This window comes from Salmo salar, chromosome ssa15, assembly GCF_905237065.1.
Source record: "Salmo salar chromosome ssa15, Ssal_v3.1, whole genome shotgun sequence".
NCBI lineage: Eukaryota > Metazoa > Chordata > Actinopteri > Salmoniformes > Salmonidae > Salmo > Salmo salar.
In genome coordinates this window covers 87,741,934-87,760,047 of record NC_059456.1, presented here as the reverse complement: position 1 = coordinate 87,760,047, position 18,114 = coordinate 87,741,934, and the positions used below count along the sequence as shown (strand labels likewise).

Here is an 18,114-nt window from a genome sequence, read left to right as displayed (position 1 = left end):
ATATACTTCTACTGACTAATAGGAGGAAGTATTTTTATTATCTGGGAATCAATGAGCATGTAGAGAACCTTCGACAAGTTGAAAAAGGAAATGATCTAATCAACCCCTAATCAATTGTATGTGTCAGAGTCTTCCAAAACTAAATGTTCAGCTAGGTGAAATCATTTACTGTATATTTGATTGGTTGAGCATCAAGGTCTAGCAATTTCATGAATGGTACGACTTGTCAAACTTCCTTTTCCAACATTTCGTAGTAAGTTCTTCTATTTAATGTGTGTTCTGTGCTGCTGTGTTTCTTGTGTTCTGTTGTAGTTTGTCTTGTTTACTGGGGCCTCCCCCAATGACCCCTCTCTCACACTGAGTAACTAACTACCTTTGGGTTCTGCAGAGTTAACCATGTGCCAAACCTTGAGATTGCAGACACTTTACAACACCAAACAGACATTATAAGGAGTTTACAGCCCTGCCCCACTCTCTAGAGAAATAGGGGGCAAAATAGTGTATGTCTGCTTGGTTTAAGACGCATATGTAAAAATTGTGTTCAAACCACATTTTAATGCAACCTTCTTTCAAATGTTGTTCGCCTCATTTGGCTTGTTGGGTGTCTTGTTTGGTGCTGTCAGACACACGGCTGATAAATAACACTTGATTGCACTGTCTAAGCTGTGTCACTTGGGTCAATGATTAAAAATGACTATAGAGGCTTGGCCCCCTTCTGAATATTAACCCATGGTTTTAAGTTGTTCTGTTATATATATTACTGTGTTACATGTCTGTTGGTGCCTGCTCACTGACATTAGCTAAATAATATAAATAACTCATTTGCCATTCAGTTTTATTTGGTAATGAGAAATATTAAGAAAATAACAAATCTACAAAATGTGCATTGATAAAGCTAAACGTATTACACTAAATAAAAGCTATGGAGAAAATAGTTATTTCGATTTCCACACACCACATTTCTAATGATTATTTCAAATAAAATAAGATCAGAAAATCATGATTTATGGTTTTAAAAGACACGATGAAAAGTAAAAATGACCTTCTGTGTGTAACTGACAAAAATATGTTGAAACACATGCAGCCAGTGACCCTCATGGGCTAGGTAAGTATGTTTTATGAATAATTCACCAACTCCTGTTGTGTCAAGACAGTCACAGCTTATACAGCTAAAGATCAATGGAGGGTTGAGTTCAAGTGTCATTTACCAGTAGGTGGAGGACTTGGAGGATGAGAGTTCATTGTCATCAAATGGATTGGGTTTATAATCATTAAGCAGACTGTTAACACCCTAATCAATAAGAATTACCATCACAAACACTATCCAGGGAATGTTACAGTGAGGTACAGTATGAGACGCACACAGTGAACAGTGCAATGTGGCACAATGACCAGCAGAGGTCACTAAGATGCAATTCATTTCAGCAAGCATAGCGAGAGATGAGACAAGACATCACCGGTGTCTGGACAAAAACTATGCCCAACATGACTTGTTGTATAACTGTGGAAGAGAATGCAACAACAGACAGACCAACCACTGTCTATTCTGTCACCCCCCGCCCTGCCCAAACAAATGATCTTCCAATGGAAACATGTCATAGGGACCTAAAACTAATCAAGGCAAAACACAGGACACATCTGGGGAGAGCAGGGGTTTGTGACAAACAAGAAAATGAGCTGATAGAACTAGGTATAATCTACATGACAGAGTAAGTAGATCACAATGAGAGCCTGAACAAAATATAAACAGTTAAAAAATCAAATCTCATATACAGTAGAATGATCGAAAAAGGACAGTACCTTAGCAACATGGTATAGGCTAAATTACTTAAAGTAACAGCTAATTCTCCCCAAGTCTATAGTTATTGACTTTGTACATATTCAGAAATTATGATCCATTATTTACTATATAATACAGTATAATAATTATACTGGATAAGCTTCAGATCTACGGTAAACTAGTCAGGTTGAAAGGTGAGTCGGAGGGGAACTGTATATCTGTGACAGTACTGGACATGTTGACTGGACGAGCCCAGTCTGGATAAGTCTCCAAACTGAACATGGCACGACCCCAAGTGTTCATGGCCAGAGAAACCGATAAAATGCCCAAAATGTTCATCACAAAGCCTGTTTTCACCTGTAAATAGAGAAACCAAACAGATGTATATGCTAGAATACAGTACCTTTAAGTTTAGGAACAGTCTGACATATGGTCATACAGTATATCGGCGTAAGGATCTTACCATGTCCTTTACCAAAAGATGGCCAGATGCAAAGGCAATGGAGTTGGGAGGGGTGGAGACTGGCAACATGAAGGCAAACGAACATCCTGTTGTCGCAGGTATCATAAAGTAAAGAGGGTTCACCTTGACAAACATAGCCTGTCAAGAGGAGACAAACACATTTGTTGCTATTCTTTTGACAAAATTGTATTAATGCAAAAATAATAACACTTTTAAACACTTTTCTTCAGACAAACACAAGGAGCGCACACGTTAGTAAAGAGTGAGTGAGTGAATCCATCTCTCATTCAGTAACTGGCAACGATATTCCAAATTGTTAGTAGTAATTCATTTGGCTTAGGAATTTCACTGAAGATAAGTAAGTATGGTGTACTTGTCATGGTGATACTGGATGATATTGGGAGGGTGATACTATTGCTTAGATTGAACGATACTGCAGGACATTGTCACTCCCAGCCAAAGACAACTGGTTACTGATAACTGTAGTTAATGTCCAACAGACATACAAATAGACCCAACAGCCATGGTGCTACACTGACAGATCTGTTAACCCCATGACAAACACTAAAAAGGTAAATTGCTGTGGGAGATTAGAGTAGAGAGCACCTATTTCCCCATCATCTCATACTAATCCATGAATTAGTAATCCAATGTAGTTCAAGGCTTTATGGTAGATAACACAGGATATTCAAATACTACACACAAAATACATGTCTTCCTTCAAAATGATTGCCTACTACAGTAGGCCTGTCCTTTTCATACCCACAGGGCTCGTCAATCTCAATAATGGAAACATCGAACTAAACGTTGAATGTTGTGGTCATAGATGACAGCTCACCAGTTCAGCGATGACGGGCAGGAATATGATAATGGTGGCGGTGTTGCTGGCAAACTCTGTGAAACAGGCCAGGAAAGCTGTGATGAACATGACGGCCACAGCAGGGGGGACCTGGGCAATAGGCTGGAGGTAGGCTCCTATCCACGCCGCCAGTCCTGACTCCTATATTATACAACAGGGACAGAGCATCAACAGACAGCCCCCCATCTCAGTAGCAGCAGAAATAGGTAAAAAGTATATAAATCACCACACAATAGATATTTGAATGTGTTAAAGGGATGTGCATCATTGTGTGCATCATTAAACATCAACAGGTTTTACCCATAGGGCATATTGATTCTATATGTAAATTCTATGGTTTTACCTCACATCCCTTGGCCATGGCAAAGCCTCCACCCAGCAACAGAATGATATTCCATGGGACACATTCCTGTGCTTTCTTCCATGATAGGAGAGGAACATATGGAGTATTTGATGCTGTGGAAAACATGACAACATGACAATCAACCTCTGCCCACCAGCCAAATCCAGGTCAACCACTGAAATATCAGAATATCTAACCTGCAAGGGGCCTTGAAAAGGGGTAAGAAAGAAAAGGCTGAAGGTAGGGGTTAGGGGTTAAAATAAGGGTTAAGGGTCAAAATATGGCCATGGCTGGTGTTTTGTTTTTCTCTCGGGTACCGCTGGGCCAGACATTTTTCCATCCCATAGAAAGTTTGTGGGCAGAACTGAAAAAGCGTGTGCGAGCATGGAGGCCTACAAACCTGACTCAGTTACACCAGCTTTGTCAGGAGGAATGGGCCAACTTATTGTGGGAAGCTTGTGGAAGGCTACCTGAAACGTTTGACCCAAGTTAAACAATTTAAAGGCAATGCTACCAAATACTAATTGAGTGTATGTAAACATCTGACCCACTGGGAATGTGATGAAAGAAATAAAAGCTGAAATAAATCATTCTCTCTACTATTATTCTGACATTTCACATTCTTAAAATAAAGTGGTGACCTAAGACAGGGAATTTTTACGAGGATTAAATGTCAGGAATTGTGAAAAACTGAGTTTAAATGTATTTGGCTAAGGTGTATGTAAACTTCTGACTTCAACTGTAGAGCAGAGTAAACAGAGCAAACCAAAGTGTGGCGACACACTCTTGAGAGATTAATAATAATCACACAAACATAGGGGCTACAGTCTTACCTCACAACAGAATGCTGCTCAGACTAATCTACGTCATTAACATTCCTCAGGTGATTTACAGTACCTAACAACAGAGCCAATACAAGTTCTGCACTTCAGAAATGGACTAATGAAAGAAAGAATATTCTACTTTGATAGTAGTCAATGATATAGATGTAGGATCTTAATTGGAGCCAGTTTGCTACAGCAGGAGAATAATCCTGCAGCAACAGGAAATGTGAGTTATTATATGGATTATAATGAATTGTCATTTTTTGTAGAGGTTGATACATTTTTCATTAGGGCAAATCAAGTCTGAAATTTTAAAGTAGAAATTACAAACTTTAAAAGCCTTTTTAAACCTTGAATACACTACAAGTTAGAATTTCCTGCGGTGCAGGAAAATTCCTGTAACAACAGCGTGATCAAATTAAGATACGACATCTGTACTGTAATTTATTTCTGGTGAGGCATGATGTAAGGGATAATCAACAAAGGCCTCTGCATTCTATGGAAAATAATGAAAGATGCAGAAGGTGTGTTCAACAACGTGCTAGCAGAGTGGAACTGACCTTCCAAGGAGTTTCATTATTTTCCAGAGAATGCATAGAGCCCTAAGTTGATTATCCCTTTTATACCATGGCTATAATTTAAAGAAATATGTTCATTTGCTGGTAGAAATGTGTTCAACATCCATTGAAGTAGCTAGCAAGTGCATTAGTAGTTGCCGTGGTAACCAAACAGGCTCACTAGTTTGGCTAACCAAACCATGAGTTCTAGCTTGCCATTATGAAAATCGAATTCAACAATGCCAATAATGTTTTCAATTCGACTTTTGTTTTCAAAAGCAGCTCAAATATAGAACATGGAAGAATGAACTATAGCCATTGAATTCTACCGTGCAAATTTTCCATGCGTTATAAGGAAATAATGCACGCTCTAGAATGCCCTTCAAGCCAATCAGGAACAAGTTTTCAACAATGCCATGGTATAATGAATATTATAAACTGGGTGGTTCAAGCCCTGAATGCTGATTGGCTGACAGCCGTGGTAAATCAGACCGTATACCACGGGTATGACAAAATATTGATTTTTACTGCTCTAATTACATTGGTAACCAGTTTATAATAGCAATAAGGCACCGCGGGTTTTTGTGGTATATGGTCAATATACCACGGCTAAGGCCTGTATCCAGGCACTCTGAGTTGCGTCGTGCACAGCCCTTAGCTGTGGAAAATTGGCTATATACCACAATCTTCAGGCATTATTGCTTAAATAATGTGAGTTTAAAACCTTTGATCTACAGTATATGCATACAGCTGCTTCACTCCATCTAATCTTTTGATTAGAAAACATCCAATGTGTCCTCTATATCAGTACAGAAAGGCGATATGACAAGAGGCAGTGGTATTTTCCATCTACATATTCCCGAAAACATATTTCTTATTATTTGGGACATGTCCTTTCAAGTACTGACCTCTAGAATCAAACCACCAGCTAAGAGAGGGCTTCTGGGAAGGGAAGAAAAATAGGATTGACACAATGATCACTCCAGTGGTCGCATCTGACACATACCTACAGTAGGAAGAGAATCAGAGAAGAGGAAGTCATGATGCGGCTGGTTTCCTCATGCCTCCAGTGAATTATACAGACATTTCTGAGGTAACGGGCAGTGCCTTGTTAGCTTGTAGCAAGCTTATCTGTCTTACCCTTTGTTGAAAAATGTGGACCATCCCGTTACAAATTTGGGATCTCTTGTGAACAGGAGAACGGCAAACAAAATGAAAAAGAATGCGATGGATCCTTCTGCAAAACTAAAATGGAAGATGGAAATTGTTGTCATTGAGGAATTCTACATTACTCCTGACTAAGTACAGAGGGTCTAGAACAGGGGTCATCCTTAGTCTTGGAGGGTTGTAGCAGGATTTTGTTCCATCCAACTGATTAAAATAAACAATCTAAAGCATGCGAACAATGTGGCCCTCCTGAACCAGAATTGGCCAACCCTGGTATAGGGCATGATTTAAGATTAGAGCATGTTGCCTGTGATTTAGTCTAGAGATAAGGCTAGAGTCCCTTACTTTATGGGGCCTAGTTTTCTGTAGTCTTCATCAATAACAGCCTCTGCTTTTTTCTCTGCTTGTGCTCTTTCGTCCTGTTTCTTCACACATAACCTGAACACAACAAATAGCATTAAAATAGTGTGAATGTATCTGACAGGTAGAAGAATGTATTACTTCAGTTTATTTTAAAAAGTGTACAGGCAAAAATCCTAGAACTCTAGCACAGACTGCCTATGTGATCATCTATGGTCACGTTTTTATATTACACACTTCTGAGGAACTTAGATTTGATTTGACCACCATACCGCGTATTCAAGCCCCCGTAGAGGAAAGAAATCCACAGCCATGCCAAGATGAGGAAGAGCACCATGAGAGGAAAGGCGAATGCAAACCAAGAGCCAAAATTTATCAAGTCGCACTCTGGGAAGTAACTAGGACACAAATAAGCAACTGTCAAAAACGGTACAGCAAACATGAAAAAAGTAGTATTTTATGGTCTAAAATGTAACATGTTCTTCAAACACAGCTATTTGCCAGTAAAATCCTAACTCAGGTTGTCAGGTTGGTGTCATATGCCTTTAAAGGTCCTCAATATCATATCATTTCTGGGTAACAATTAAGTACCTTACTGTAATTTGTTTTCAATTAAAATGGTAATAAAAGAAACAAAAATAGCCTCTTAGCAAGAGCAATTTCTCAAGAAAGAATTTAGCTAGGACTGTCTGAGTAGGGTGTGGAAAACTAAAAACTAGCTGTTATTGGCAGAGAGGTTTAGAACTCTCTTTCTTATTGGTCTATTGATTAATTTACCGCCTGGTGATGTCACCAGGCAGGCCCAAACTCCATCCCACCAAAACCGTCTGAAATTTCCAGCGGTCTTTTCAAACAGCTCTTACACTAAAACTGCAATGCTGCTGAGTTTTTCACACTCAACAGTTTCCCGCATGTATCAAGAATGGTCCTCAACCCAAACGACATCCAGCCAACTTGACACAACCGTGGGAAGCATTAGAGTCAACATGGGCCAGCATCCCTGTGGAACGCTTTTAACACCTTGTAGTCTACGCCCGACAAATTGAGGCTGTTCTGAGGTGAAAAGGTGGGGGCTGCAACTCAATATTAGGAAGGCTGTTCCTAATGTTTGGTATACTCAGTGTATATATAAAGCATATGAAAATCACGTTTTTGACTGCACTGGGGCTTTCAGAGGGACTTCTGAAGTCTGGAACAGAACAGTACTCATCTTTTTTCATAATGGTTAAAACCCTTTCATAGACCTTCTCAGGGATACCTTTTCTCCTTTACATACCTTTATTGTTCTATCTGATGGGCCTGTGAGGTCTATGAGAGGGTATGTACAGATGCAGTAGGAGAAAGAGAGATCAGTCAAGTCCTCAACTCGGGTACCTCTTAAGTTGTCCAATGAGGATGAGGTTTGGCGCCGTGCCTGTCAGGGTGGCAGTCCCTCCGATACTGGCAGCGTATGGGATACAGATCAGGAAGCCTTTCCACACCTTCATCTGGTACTCTGACTCTGTCCTGATCTCCTGTGCTGTCCTCCCATTTGACCGCACCATCCCATCAGTTCTTAAGATATAATATAGGGAAATGTAACCAAACAGATTGTAACAATGCTAGTAAACAGCTACATGATAACCATGAATCCAACATGAGAGCTAAAATGGTCCTTTCTTACCCATCTATAGACAAGATCTGTTTTTCAGAGGGCAGTGAATGCAGCTTTACTTGTGATTGACCTGATGGATGTTGAAGTTAACAGGTTGTTAGAGTTATTCTCTCCATTGTTCACTCTGCAGTGACAAATGACTAAATATTTTTAAGGACAGGCTGAGACATAATAATCCCATATCGAATACCAATTTGAAGGAGATTTAGGGGGTTATCTAAGTGTAACTGCCTCTACGGAGAATCAATACGTTTCCCATAAACCAACTAGTTTGATGCTACAATATACATAGCTATAGTATGAATGAGACAACCTATAACAGAGATATTAACAATTTATATGTAATCAAAGCCTGTGAGTTCCAGTTTTCTAACTAGGTTGTCTGTAGACCTCTGTCATATTTAACAAATGACTTGAAAGGCGGCTACTATAATCAATAAATTACCATTTGAATATTGAATAACTTGACATGTCGTGCTCTGAAGGCAATATGATAGAAAAGGTACAGTAGTTGTACGAAGTTCACACCCTGAGTTACTTATTACAGTTTTAATGTGGGAACATCACTCTTAGCTATAGAAAATGTAAGTATAGTCTGTTCGTCTGTGTAAGGCACGTGTCAAACTCATTCCACAGAGGCCCCAGTGTCTGCGGGTTTTCACTCCTCCCTCTTATTTGATTGATGAATTAAGGTCACTGATCAGTTAGGAACTCCTCTCACTTGTTTGTATAGGTCTTAACTGGACACAAATTGAAAGGAAAAAACTCAAATCAGCAGACACTTGGCCCTCCATGGATTGAGTTTGACACCCTTGGGTAAGCACTACAAACAATTAGCATTAAATCTACCCTTCAGTGTTGATAGACTAAATTTGTCCTGACTTAGCTATTGTATAGGTCTTCATCTTTTCGCTAGATGTGTGTGGGACAGTTGGAGAAACCCTACACAGCAACTCACCCTCTGTCTCCTCTTTCACCTTGCAGTTCTCCTTCAGAGTGGCCAGGTCCCCAAAGAGGCTCTCCAGGATGGCGTTAGCAATGGGAAGCATCATGGCCGTTGTTGCTGTGTTGCTGAGCCACATGGACAGGAAGGCAGAGGTGATCATCATTCCCAAAATCAACCTGTATGGGGAGAGAGATGGGCACATGGGTCAGGTGTAAGTGGAGTGACAAATCAATACTATGATTTTCAATAACATTTCTGATAACAACTGGCCTATGTAAAATGGTAGAGAATCAGCTCGAAGACGCTTAGACCTTCTTTTTTTAAATGTTCAGTGGAATTGTTAACAAACACGCCCCCATAAAGAAAATGAGAATTAAAAAGAGATTGGTTCGACCGTGATCTTGCCGAGTTACTCCACCTTAAGAATTGCATTTGGCGAAAGGCTCGGCACACGCATACTCAGGCTGACTGGCTATCATTCAGGCAAATGAGAATTAAGTGCACTCAGGCTATCAGGCCAAAGTTAGTTACTTTAAGGAGCAGTTCTCTCTCTGTGGGTCTAACCCCAAGAAGTTCTGGAAAACGGTTAATGACCTGGAGAATAAACCCTCCTCCTCACAGCTGCCCATGTCCCTTAATGTTGATGATGTGGTTGTTACTGACAAGAAGCACATGGCTGAGCTCTTTAATCACCACTTCATTAAGTCAGGATTCCTATTTGACTCAGCCATGCCTCCTTGCCCATCCAACATTTCCTCATCTCCCACCCCTTCAATAATCAACTGACTGGCTTTCTTGATGTCTATAGTATTCTCTCGGGAATGCAATCTGGTTTCCGCTCAGGTTATGGATGTGTCACTGCAACCTTAAAGGTCTTCAATGATGTCACCATTGCCCTTGATTCTAAGAAATATTGCGCTGCTATTTTTATTGACTTGGCCAAAGCTTTTGATACGGTAGACCATTCCATTATTGTGGGCCGGCTAAGGAGTATTGGTGTCTCTGAGGGGTCTTTGGCCTGGTTTGTTAACTACATCTCTCAAAGAGTACAGTGCATAAAGTCAGAAAATCTGCTGTCTCAGCCACTGCCTGTCACCAAGGGAGTACCCCAAGGCTCGATCCTAGGCCCCACGCTCTTCTCAATTTACATCAACAGCATAGCTCAGGCAGTAGGAAGCTCTCTCATCCATTTAAATGCAGATGATACAGTCTTACACTCAGCTGGCCCCTCCCCGGATTTTGTGTTAAATGCTCTCCAACAAAGCTTTCTTAGTATCCAACAAGCTATCTCTACCCTTAACCTTGTTCTGAACACCTCCAAAACAAAGGTCATGTTGTTTTGTAAGAAGAATGCCCCTCTTCCCACAGGTGTGATTACTACCTCTGAGGGTTTAGAGCTTGAGGTAGTCACCTCATGCAAGTACTTGGGAGTATGGCTAGACGGTGCACTATCCTTCTCTCAGCACATATCAAAGTTGCAGGCTAAAGTTAAATCTAGACATGGTTTCCTCTATCGTAATCACTCCTCTTTCAGCCCAGCTGCCAAACTAAACCTGATTCAGATGACCATCCTACCCATGCTAGATTACGGAGACATAATTTATAGATTGGCAGGTAAGGGTGCTCTCGAGCGGCTAGATGTTCTTTACTATTCGGCCATCAGATTTGCCACCAATGCTCCTTTAGGACACATCACTGCACTCTATACTCCTCTGTAAACTGGTCATCTCTGTATACCCTTTGCGATGCTTATTTATAAAACCCTCTTAGGCCTCACTCCCCCCTATTTGAGATACCTACTGCAGCCCTCATCCTCCACATACACCACCCGTTCTGCCAGTCACATTCTGTTAAAGGTCCCCAAAGCACACACATCCCTGGGTCTCTCCTCTTTTCAGTTCTCTGCAGCTAGCGACTGGAACGAGCTGCAACAAACACTCAAACTGGACAGTTTTATCTCAATAACTTCATTCAAAGACTCAATCATGGACACTCTTACTGACAGTTGTGGCTGCTTTGTGTCATATATTGTTGTCTCTACCTTCTTGCCCTTTGTGCTGTTGTCTGTGCCCAATAATGTTTGTACCATGTTTTGTGCTGCTACAATGCTGTGTTGCTACCATGTTGTTGTTATGTTGTGTTTCTACCATGCTGTGTTGTCATGTGTTGCTGCCTTGCTATGTTGTTGTCTTAGGTCTCGCATTATGTAGTGTTGTGTTGTCTCTCTTGTTGTGACGTGTGTTTTGTCCTATATTTATATTGTATTTATTTTGTTATTTTTAATCCCAGGCCCCCGTCCCCGCAGGACACCTTTTGCCTTTTGGTAGGCCGTCATTGTAAATAAGTATTTGTTCTTAACTGACTTGCCTAGTTAAATAAAGGTTCAATAAAAAAATAAAAAAAATTAAAAAACATGATTACCGTAATTTCCGGACTATTGAGCGCACCTGAATATAAGCCACACCCACTGAATTAAAAAAATTATATTTTGAACATAAATAAGCTGCACATGTCTATAAGCCGCAGGTGCCTACCGGTACATTGAAACAAATTAACTTTACACAGGCTTTAACGAAACACGGCTTGTAACAAAAAATAAAAAATTAGCAGTAAGCTTTAGTTGTCTTTTTGCACTGATTCAATTCCTCATGCTGCTGTTTCCAACGTCTTATCATCGACTCATTAAGACCAAGCTCCCGTGCAGCAGCTCTATTTCCTTTTCCAACAGCCAGATCAATCGCCTTCAACTTGAAAGCTGCGTCATATGCATTTCTCCGTGTCTTTGCCATGATGAGGGTGACAAAATGACCACCGTAATCAGAATGATGGGAAGTTTGAGAGCGCTCGATTTAATCTAAACAGTAAACAAAAAAGTTGTTTGACCTTAACCCGTTCAGCAATTTCATTGGTCTAATGAAAGCTTCATGCCGCCAAAAAACTGAGCACGTCACAGAATGTGTTTTTTTGTAGAAAAAAAAATTGAAAGTGGGAAAAATCCATATATTAGCCGCGTCATTGTTTAAGCCACGAGGTTCAAAGTGTGTTAAAAAAGTTGCGGTTTATAGTCCGGAAATTACGGTATGTATATTTTGCCATATGCAGTGGATTCATATTAGATCATGGAAAATAATCCGAAAAAATAAATTATGATAAATGTATTACTGTTGTATATATGGCGATATTGACTTCTCACCAGGCTGGTTTGACTCCAACAATCTTAAGAACTTTCAGAGCTATTCTGCGATGCAGACCCCATTCCTCGATAGCTGATGCCATCACAAGACCACTGAGAAAGAGAAAATTTGTATCGAGGAAGTACTGAGGGCAGACTTTTTTGGATGGAAGAATTCCCATTGTTGGAAAGAGGCAAACAGGTAGCATGGCAGTGACAGCTAAGGGGAGAGCCTCTGTGCACCAGAACACAGCCATTAACAGCACCACATACAGACATTTCCCCTCCTGAAAAACAGAACAGAAACATGTTGGTGAACATTAAGAGTAAATGCCAAAGGTGATCTATTTCATTAATGTTTATATCACGCTGTGGAAAGACAAAAGTACAAGGAATGTACTTTTTTTCTGTGGCTGGAATTGCAAAATTAGGGGAGAATTGTAAATAAATAAGCCCATGAAGTTATTAATAGCTGGGTTATGTCTCAGATTGGTTGGTTAGGTCTCCAATTGGGTTATGGCTATGATTAAGAGGGGTGAATGGAGTGAGGGTCGAGTTATTCATGTGAGGATTGATGCTTTAGCTATATGATGAAGCGGGACCATGTCCTGTTTTTAAATCTAATGGCACGTTTTATGATCCTGATTCTAATTTCAGTGAAGTCTTATTCCAACAGATGTTGGTTTAATGGGTGTTCAGATTTAAAGGCAGGTGTGGATATTATTAATCATATCAGTTATAGGCTATGTGGCAATACTGTATTTAACCATTGCCTGACTTTCAGTCGTAGGTCATGACAATTTGATGTGGTTCAGCAATTTGGCTTAGTTATATACAGTTATAAAACTACTTTTTCTTGTGAGTTAGAGAAATAAATGGTTAGAGTAGAAAGATTTGTGTTTCTTCCAATAACCACTTACCTTTTCCGGTAGACCAAAAAGTAACGGGAGGAGAATGAGCGGAGTGAGGACGAGAATAAGTTGTTTTTTGACGCACCAAAGCTTCTTAGCGAACGTTGATATTGTTTCCATTTCCATGACGAATATTATTTTATTGAAGTGCACCAACGCTTGTTATGTGATGCCGGAGTGCAGAATTTTGAAGCCTCAGTTTTATCACTTTGACTCCGTTGTTTTTGCACTCTTGGAGAAGATTAACTATTGGTTTACAGGTTAACTCACAACGCATTGTTCAAGTTATTAGGGATGCGCGCGCAAGTTGAGCTTGCTCTGTGGTTGCACAATTGGTATGTGATTTCTTGTGTTTTACTGATAATAACCAACATTTTAACAATTCCAGTAGTCTTGTCTTTCTGGTTCCTCCCTGCAAAATGGATGCCAGCCATCAAAAACTGCTTCCATCATCATCCATGGTTGATCACACAAGGGAAGGGGCCACATAGGTAAACCATATAAACTTAATTTTAAGAGGATAGGGACTTGAACCACAGACATGTGCCATAAAGGTCCGAATTTAGCAGAAATCCTATGTTTGGAAACAAATGGAGAACAAATACATGGAGATTACAATGGTAATCTGTAACACATGACTATACACAGTTTAAATAGGCTGCATTTACACCTGGAAGCCCAGTTCTGTTATTTTTCTCAATAATTGGTCTTTTGACCAATCACATCAGATCTTTTCACATCAGCTCTTTTTCAGAGCTGATTTGATTGGTCAAAAGACCAATAAGTGCAAAAAATATAAGAATTGGACTGCCTGTGTAAATGCAGCCTTTAGTTGTTTTTGGTAGATAATTGATAGATACATTCTATTGTTTTAGTGGCTGGTTTAATAAAAAGGTGACTTCAGTTCATTGGTGATTTCAATGGTGGCTCCCGCCATTGCAGATGTTCCTTTAAGCGATAGGCCTAATCGTAAATTCTCCATCTACAAATGTGAAGTGAAGACATAGGCTACTTTAAAAGACATCGGTGTTCAAAGCAGGATAAAAACTTGGTAGCCAACTGTCTGATCTGGCAATGCTCAATAGAAGGCAATGGCAGGCTTGTTTCTCTCCCACAGGAGTAGCTGCCTCTCTATTCAGCTTTCTAAAGCCATTTATAACTACCCTGGCCTGAAACGGTCTCTTCACTGCTGGCACAACTCTGGTGGCCTCTTAGAGGTCAGAGCCAACCCTCCATTGCTCTTGGTCACAGGAATAAGCAGTACTTTCCACAGTTGAACTATTATCTGTGATGCAGAGGTGCCCTCTAGTGTCATAACATGTGTCATACATACAAACTGGTTTGGGGTGAGTATGTGTGAAAAATACAGTATGTGTGGAAACCTATTCATATTAAAGTTTCTTAAAGGAAGAAAGACTCCTCAGCAACGGTAATAACGAGTTTGTGATCGGCACAAGTGAAGTTTTACTCATATAAATATATTATTAGGTATTCTTCCTGCTAAATAACATAATCAGAATAACAGGGTGCATGCAGATTAGGTGAGGAGAAGGTTAGAGACAGACAGTCAGCCATATCTACAGGCAATGGACTAACCATAACTGTTGTGTATTGGGGTTTTGCCGCAGAGCTTCATGGGAGTTGTGTATGTTGAGATGCCAATAGCTTAACTGATTCCCGTCTCCCATCTGTGGTTATGAAAGCCATGAGTCATAACAATAACCTCATCCCCAGGCTAACTGTGTCTGTTGAACCAGATTAGACCATGACATTGTGGTTTATGCTTAGCAGACAGTACAACTAAGCAACTATGCTCTTAGATGAAAAAAATGTCCCCCTGTTTACTTTTTACCTGCTATGACCCTGAATATTGGCATTTCCAGCTTGACTGCACATCAACTGTCTTCCCACCTCATTTGTAAAGATCACAACAACAACAAAAAGTCTTAATCCATGCCAGTTGTGTAATGCTATCTTGGATGAAATGCAAACAGACAGAAAAGGTCTCATAGAGAGAATAAGGACATATGTCTCAGATTCTAGCTAGTAGCTACTATAAGAACGAAATGCTAAAATCCTATTTTTTGTGTGCACAACCAAATCTCTTTGTTTTAAATAATTTTGTGCAAAAGAGCTACTTTTGAAACAATGATTCTTCTCTATTTAGATTTTACATGCACCATCGGTCTTGTCTGTTGAATGAACTGTAAGTTTCTCAATTAGCTAGGTTATTTTTACTTTCAAGAAGGCAGTCAAATAGAATTAACCTTTTACTGCAGTGGGCTAGTTTCTTGGTAGTTTTAAACAAATCTACTTTGAAACAAAAGTATACACCTCACACACATGGTTATTGGCCTACAAAAAAGAAGACACTTGGACCATGTCAGATATTGAGTTGAAATGTATTCAATTTTGAGTTTGCATCCCAATATTACACTTTATATACATCACAGAAGACTGAAATATAACAAAATTGAAATAATGTTTATTAATTATGACATTTAGAAAATATTGCTAACACTTTACTTGACAGCCATTGTCATAACACTTTATGACACAGTCATAACCATGACATAACTTGTCATAACCTGTCATAATAATTTGTAACACTGTCATGACCCATATTGTGACATATATTGCATTATTTTATGACTGGTTATGACATGTACATAAGAAAATATGAATAACATTCCACCCATGAGGCCACGAGGTCATTTGACTGCAGGAAAGGGCTACTGTCATCGATTAAGTATTATCAGGTCAAGTGAAAATTGCGTAACGTGAAACAACTTAGTCTATGTCAAACTACTGAATGTGTGTGTGTGTGTGTGTAACCGATGTGAAATGGCTAGTGAGTTAGCGGTGGTGCGCGCTAATAGCATTTCAATCAGTGACGTCACTTGCTCTGAGACTTGAAGTAGGGTTTCCCCTTGCGTTGCAAGGGCCGCGGCTTTTGTGGCGCGATGGGTAACGATGCTTCGTGGGTGTCAGTTGTTGATGTGTGCAAGGGTCCCTGGTTTGAGCCCGGGTTGGGGCGAAGAGAGGGACGGAACCTACACTGTTACATGCGCACGCACAAGTGTGCTTACGTGTATGTGTGTGTATACACAAATACCCATGTTCAGGCTGTCTGTGTGTTCATTGAATTGGACCAGGGGGCTTACAGTGCTCTCAGAGCTCAGGAGCAAAACAGGTAACCACAGTTCTCTGTAGCTCTGATCTAAGAGGAGGAGTAAAAACATTCAGCAGCAGGGCTCCAGAAGAGGCTCTTAAGGGGCAGGTGTCTCTCTCACTACCTTGTATCCCTGCATTCCTGCATCTCCCTCAGTGAACTGTTGTCCAAATTCCCACCTGATGAACAACACTTATAGACATCTGCTGCCGCTGGACCTTCGGCTCAATAAAACCACCAGGGAGTCTCTGGCCGGGGAGGACGAACAGGGGAACCTGACCGGCACCGGGACCGGCATTGAGCCTGGTCTGTGTGAGGCAGTCCACATCCAAGCTGAGGTGTTCCTGACACTGGGGATCGTCAGCCTTCTGGAGAATATCTTGTGGTGAAAAACAAGAACCTCCACTCACCCATGTACGCACTCCTGTGTAGTCTTGCTGCTGCTGACATGCTTGTGAGTGTCTCCAACTCACTAGAGACGGTGGTTATCGCTGCGCTGAACAGTCGGTTGATTGTGGCAGATGACCACTTTATTCAACTCATGGACAACTTCTTTGACTCCATCATCTGCATCTCCCTGGTGGCCTCAATCTGTAACCTTCTAGCTATCGCCATTGACCGTTACGTGACCATCTTCGCGACGATGCGGCGGGCTGTCCTGGCCATCGGTGGCATCTGGCTGACATGTGTGGTCTGTGGGATAGTCTTCGTCTACGCAGAGAGCAAGGCAGTCGTTGTGTGTCTGATCATCGTGTTCTTCTCCATGCTGGTGCTCATGGCCACTCTGTACGTTCACATGTTCCTGCTGGCGAGGCTTCACATCAAGCGCATCGCTGTTCTGCCCACGGAGGGTGTGGTGCCCCAGAGGCCCTACATGAAGGGAGCCATCACCATCACCATCCTCCTAGGGGTGTTTGTCTGCTGCTGGGCACCTGTCTTCCTCCACCTCATCCTCCTCATCACCTGTCCCAAGAACCAGCTCTGTGTCTGCTACATGTCCCACTTTACTACCTAACTGGTGCTCATCATGTGTAACTCTGCAATAGACCCCGTTATCTATGCCTTCCCCAGTCTCGAGATGCGCAAAACCTTCAAGGAGATCCTCTGTTGTTTCAGTGCCACTTGTAGTATTTTCCACTGTAAATACTAAAGTGTTGTAGTTGTTGGTCATTTTCAAAAAGGCACAGAAAAGGCTTTCAATGTGGTTGTTCAATGCACTGTGTATATGGATACTGTGTATATGGACATTGTTATATGGATACTATGTATATGGAAACTGTGTATATGGATACTGTGTATATGGACATTGTTATATGGACACTATGTATATGGACACTGTGTATATGGATACTGTGTATATGGACATTGTTATATGGACACTATGTATATGGACATTGTTTTATGGACACTGTGTATATGGGCATTGTTTTATGGACACTGTGTATATGGATACTGTGTATATGGACATTGTTATATGGACACTGTGTATATGGACATTGTTATATGAATACTGTGTATATGGACATTGTTGTGACATGCAGGTTTGGCTTAGTGGCCTTGTTATTGGGATGATGGTTTTATTTGTACTGTCACGTCCTGACCAGTAAAAGGAGTTGTTTGTTATTGTAGTTTGGTCAGGGCGTGGCAGGGGGTGTTTGTTTAGTGTGTTTCTGGGTTTTTGGTTGATGTTCTATGTTTTCTATTTCTATGTGGGTTTTCTAGTTTTTCTATGTCTATGTTAGTTTTGTCAATGACCTCCAATCAGAGGCAGCTGTTTGTTGTTGTCTCTGATTGGAGGCCATATTTGAGTGTGTTGGTTTTCACTTGTGTTTGTGGGTGGTTGTTTCCTTGTATAGTCTGAGCACCCTACGGGACTGTTTTTCGTTGTTTGTTTTGTATAAGTATT

The 18,114-nt window shown here is 40.7% G+C and overlaps 1 protein-coding gene and 1 pseudogene across 1 annotated transcript; one reads left to right on the top strand and one right to left on the bottom strand.

The window, feature by feature from the left end:
* Window positions 1-818: 818 nt before the first annotated feature.
* Window positions 819-13,321, bottom strand: LOC106572485 (solute carrier family 13 member 3). Its single transcript, XM_014146708.2, has 13 exons — window positions 13,046-13,321; window positions 12,147-12,412; window positions 8,966-9,129; window positions 8,017-8,077; window positions 7,728-7,907; window positions 6,626-6,751; window positions 6,339-6,431; window positions 5,967-6,071; window positions 5,735-5,832; window positions 3,446-3,558; window positions 3,082-3,243; window positions 2,244-2,381; window positions 819-2,137 (listed from the first exon to the last, which is right to left on the bottom strand). The coding sequence occupies exons 1-13, from the start codon at window positions 13,160-13,162 to the stop codon at window positions 1,949-1,951; spliced, it is 1,812 nt and encodes a 603-aa protein (XP_014002183.1). The 5' UTR covers window positions 13,163-13,321; the 3' UTR covers window positions 819-1,948.
* Window positions 13,322-16,071: 2,750 nt separating this feature from the next.
* Window positions 16,072-17,876, top strand: LOC106572497 (melanocortin receptor 3-like; annotated as a pseudogene).
* The last annotated feature ends 238 nt before the right edge of the window (window positions 17,877-18,114 follow it).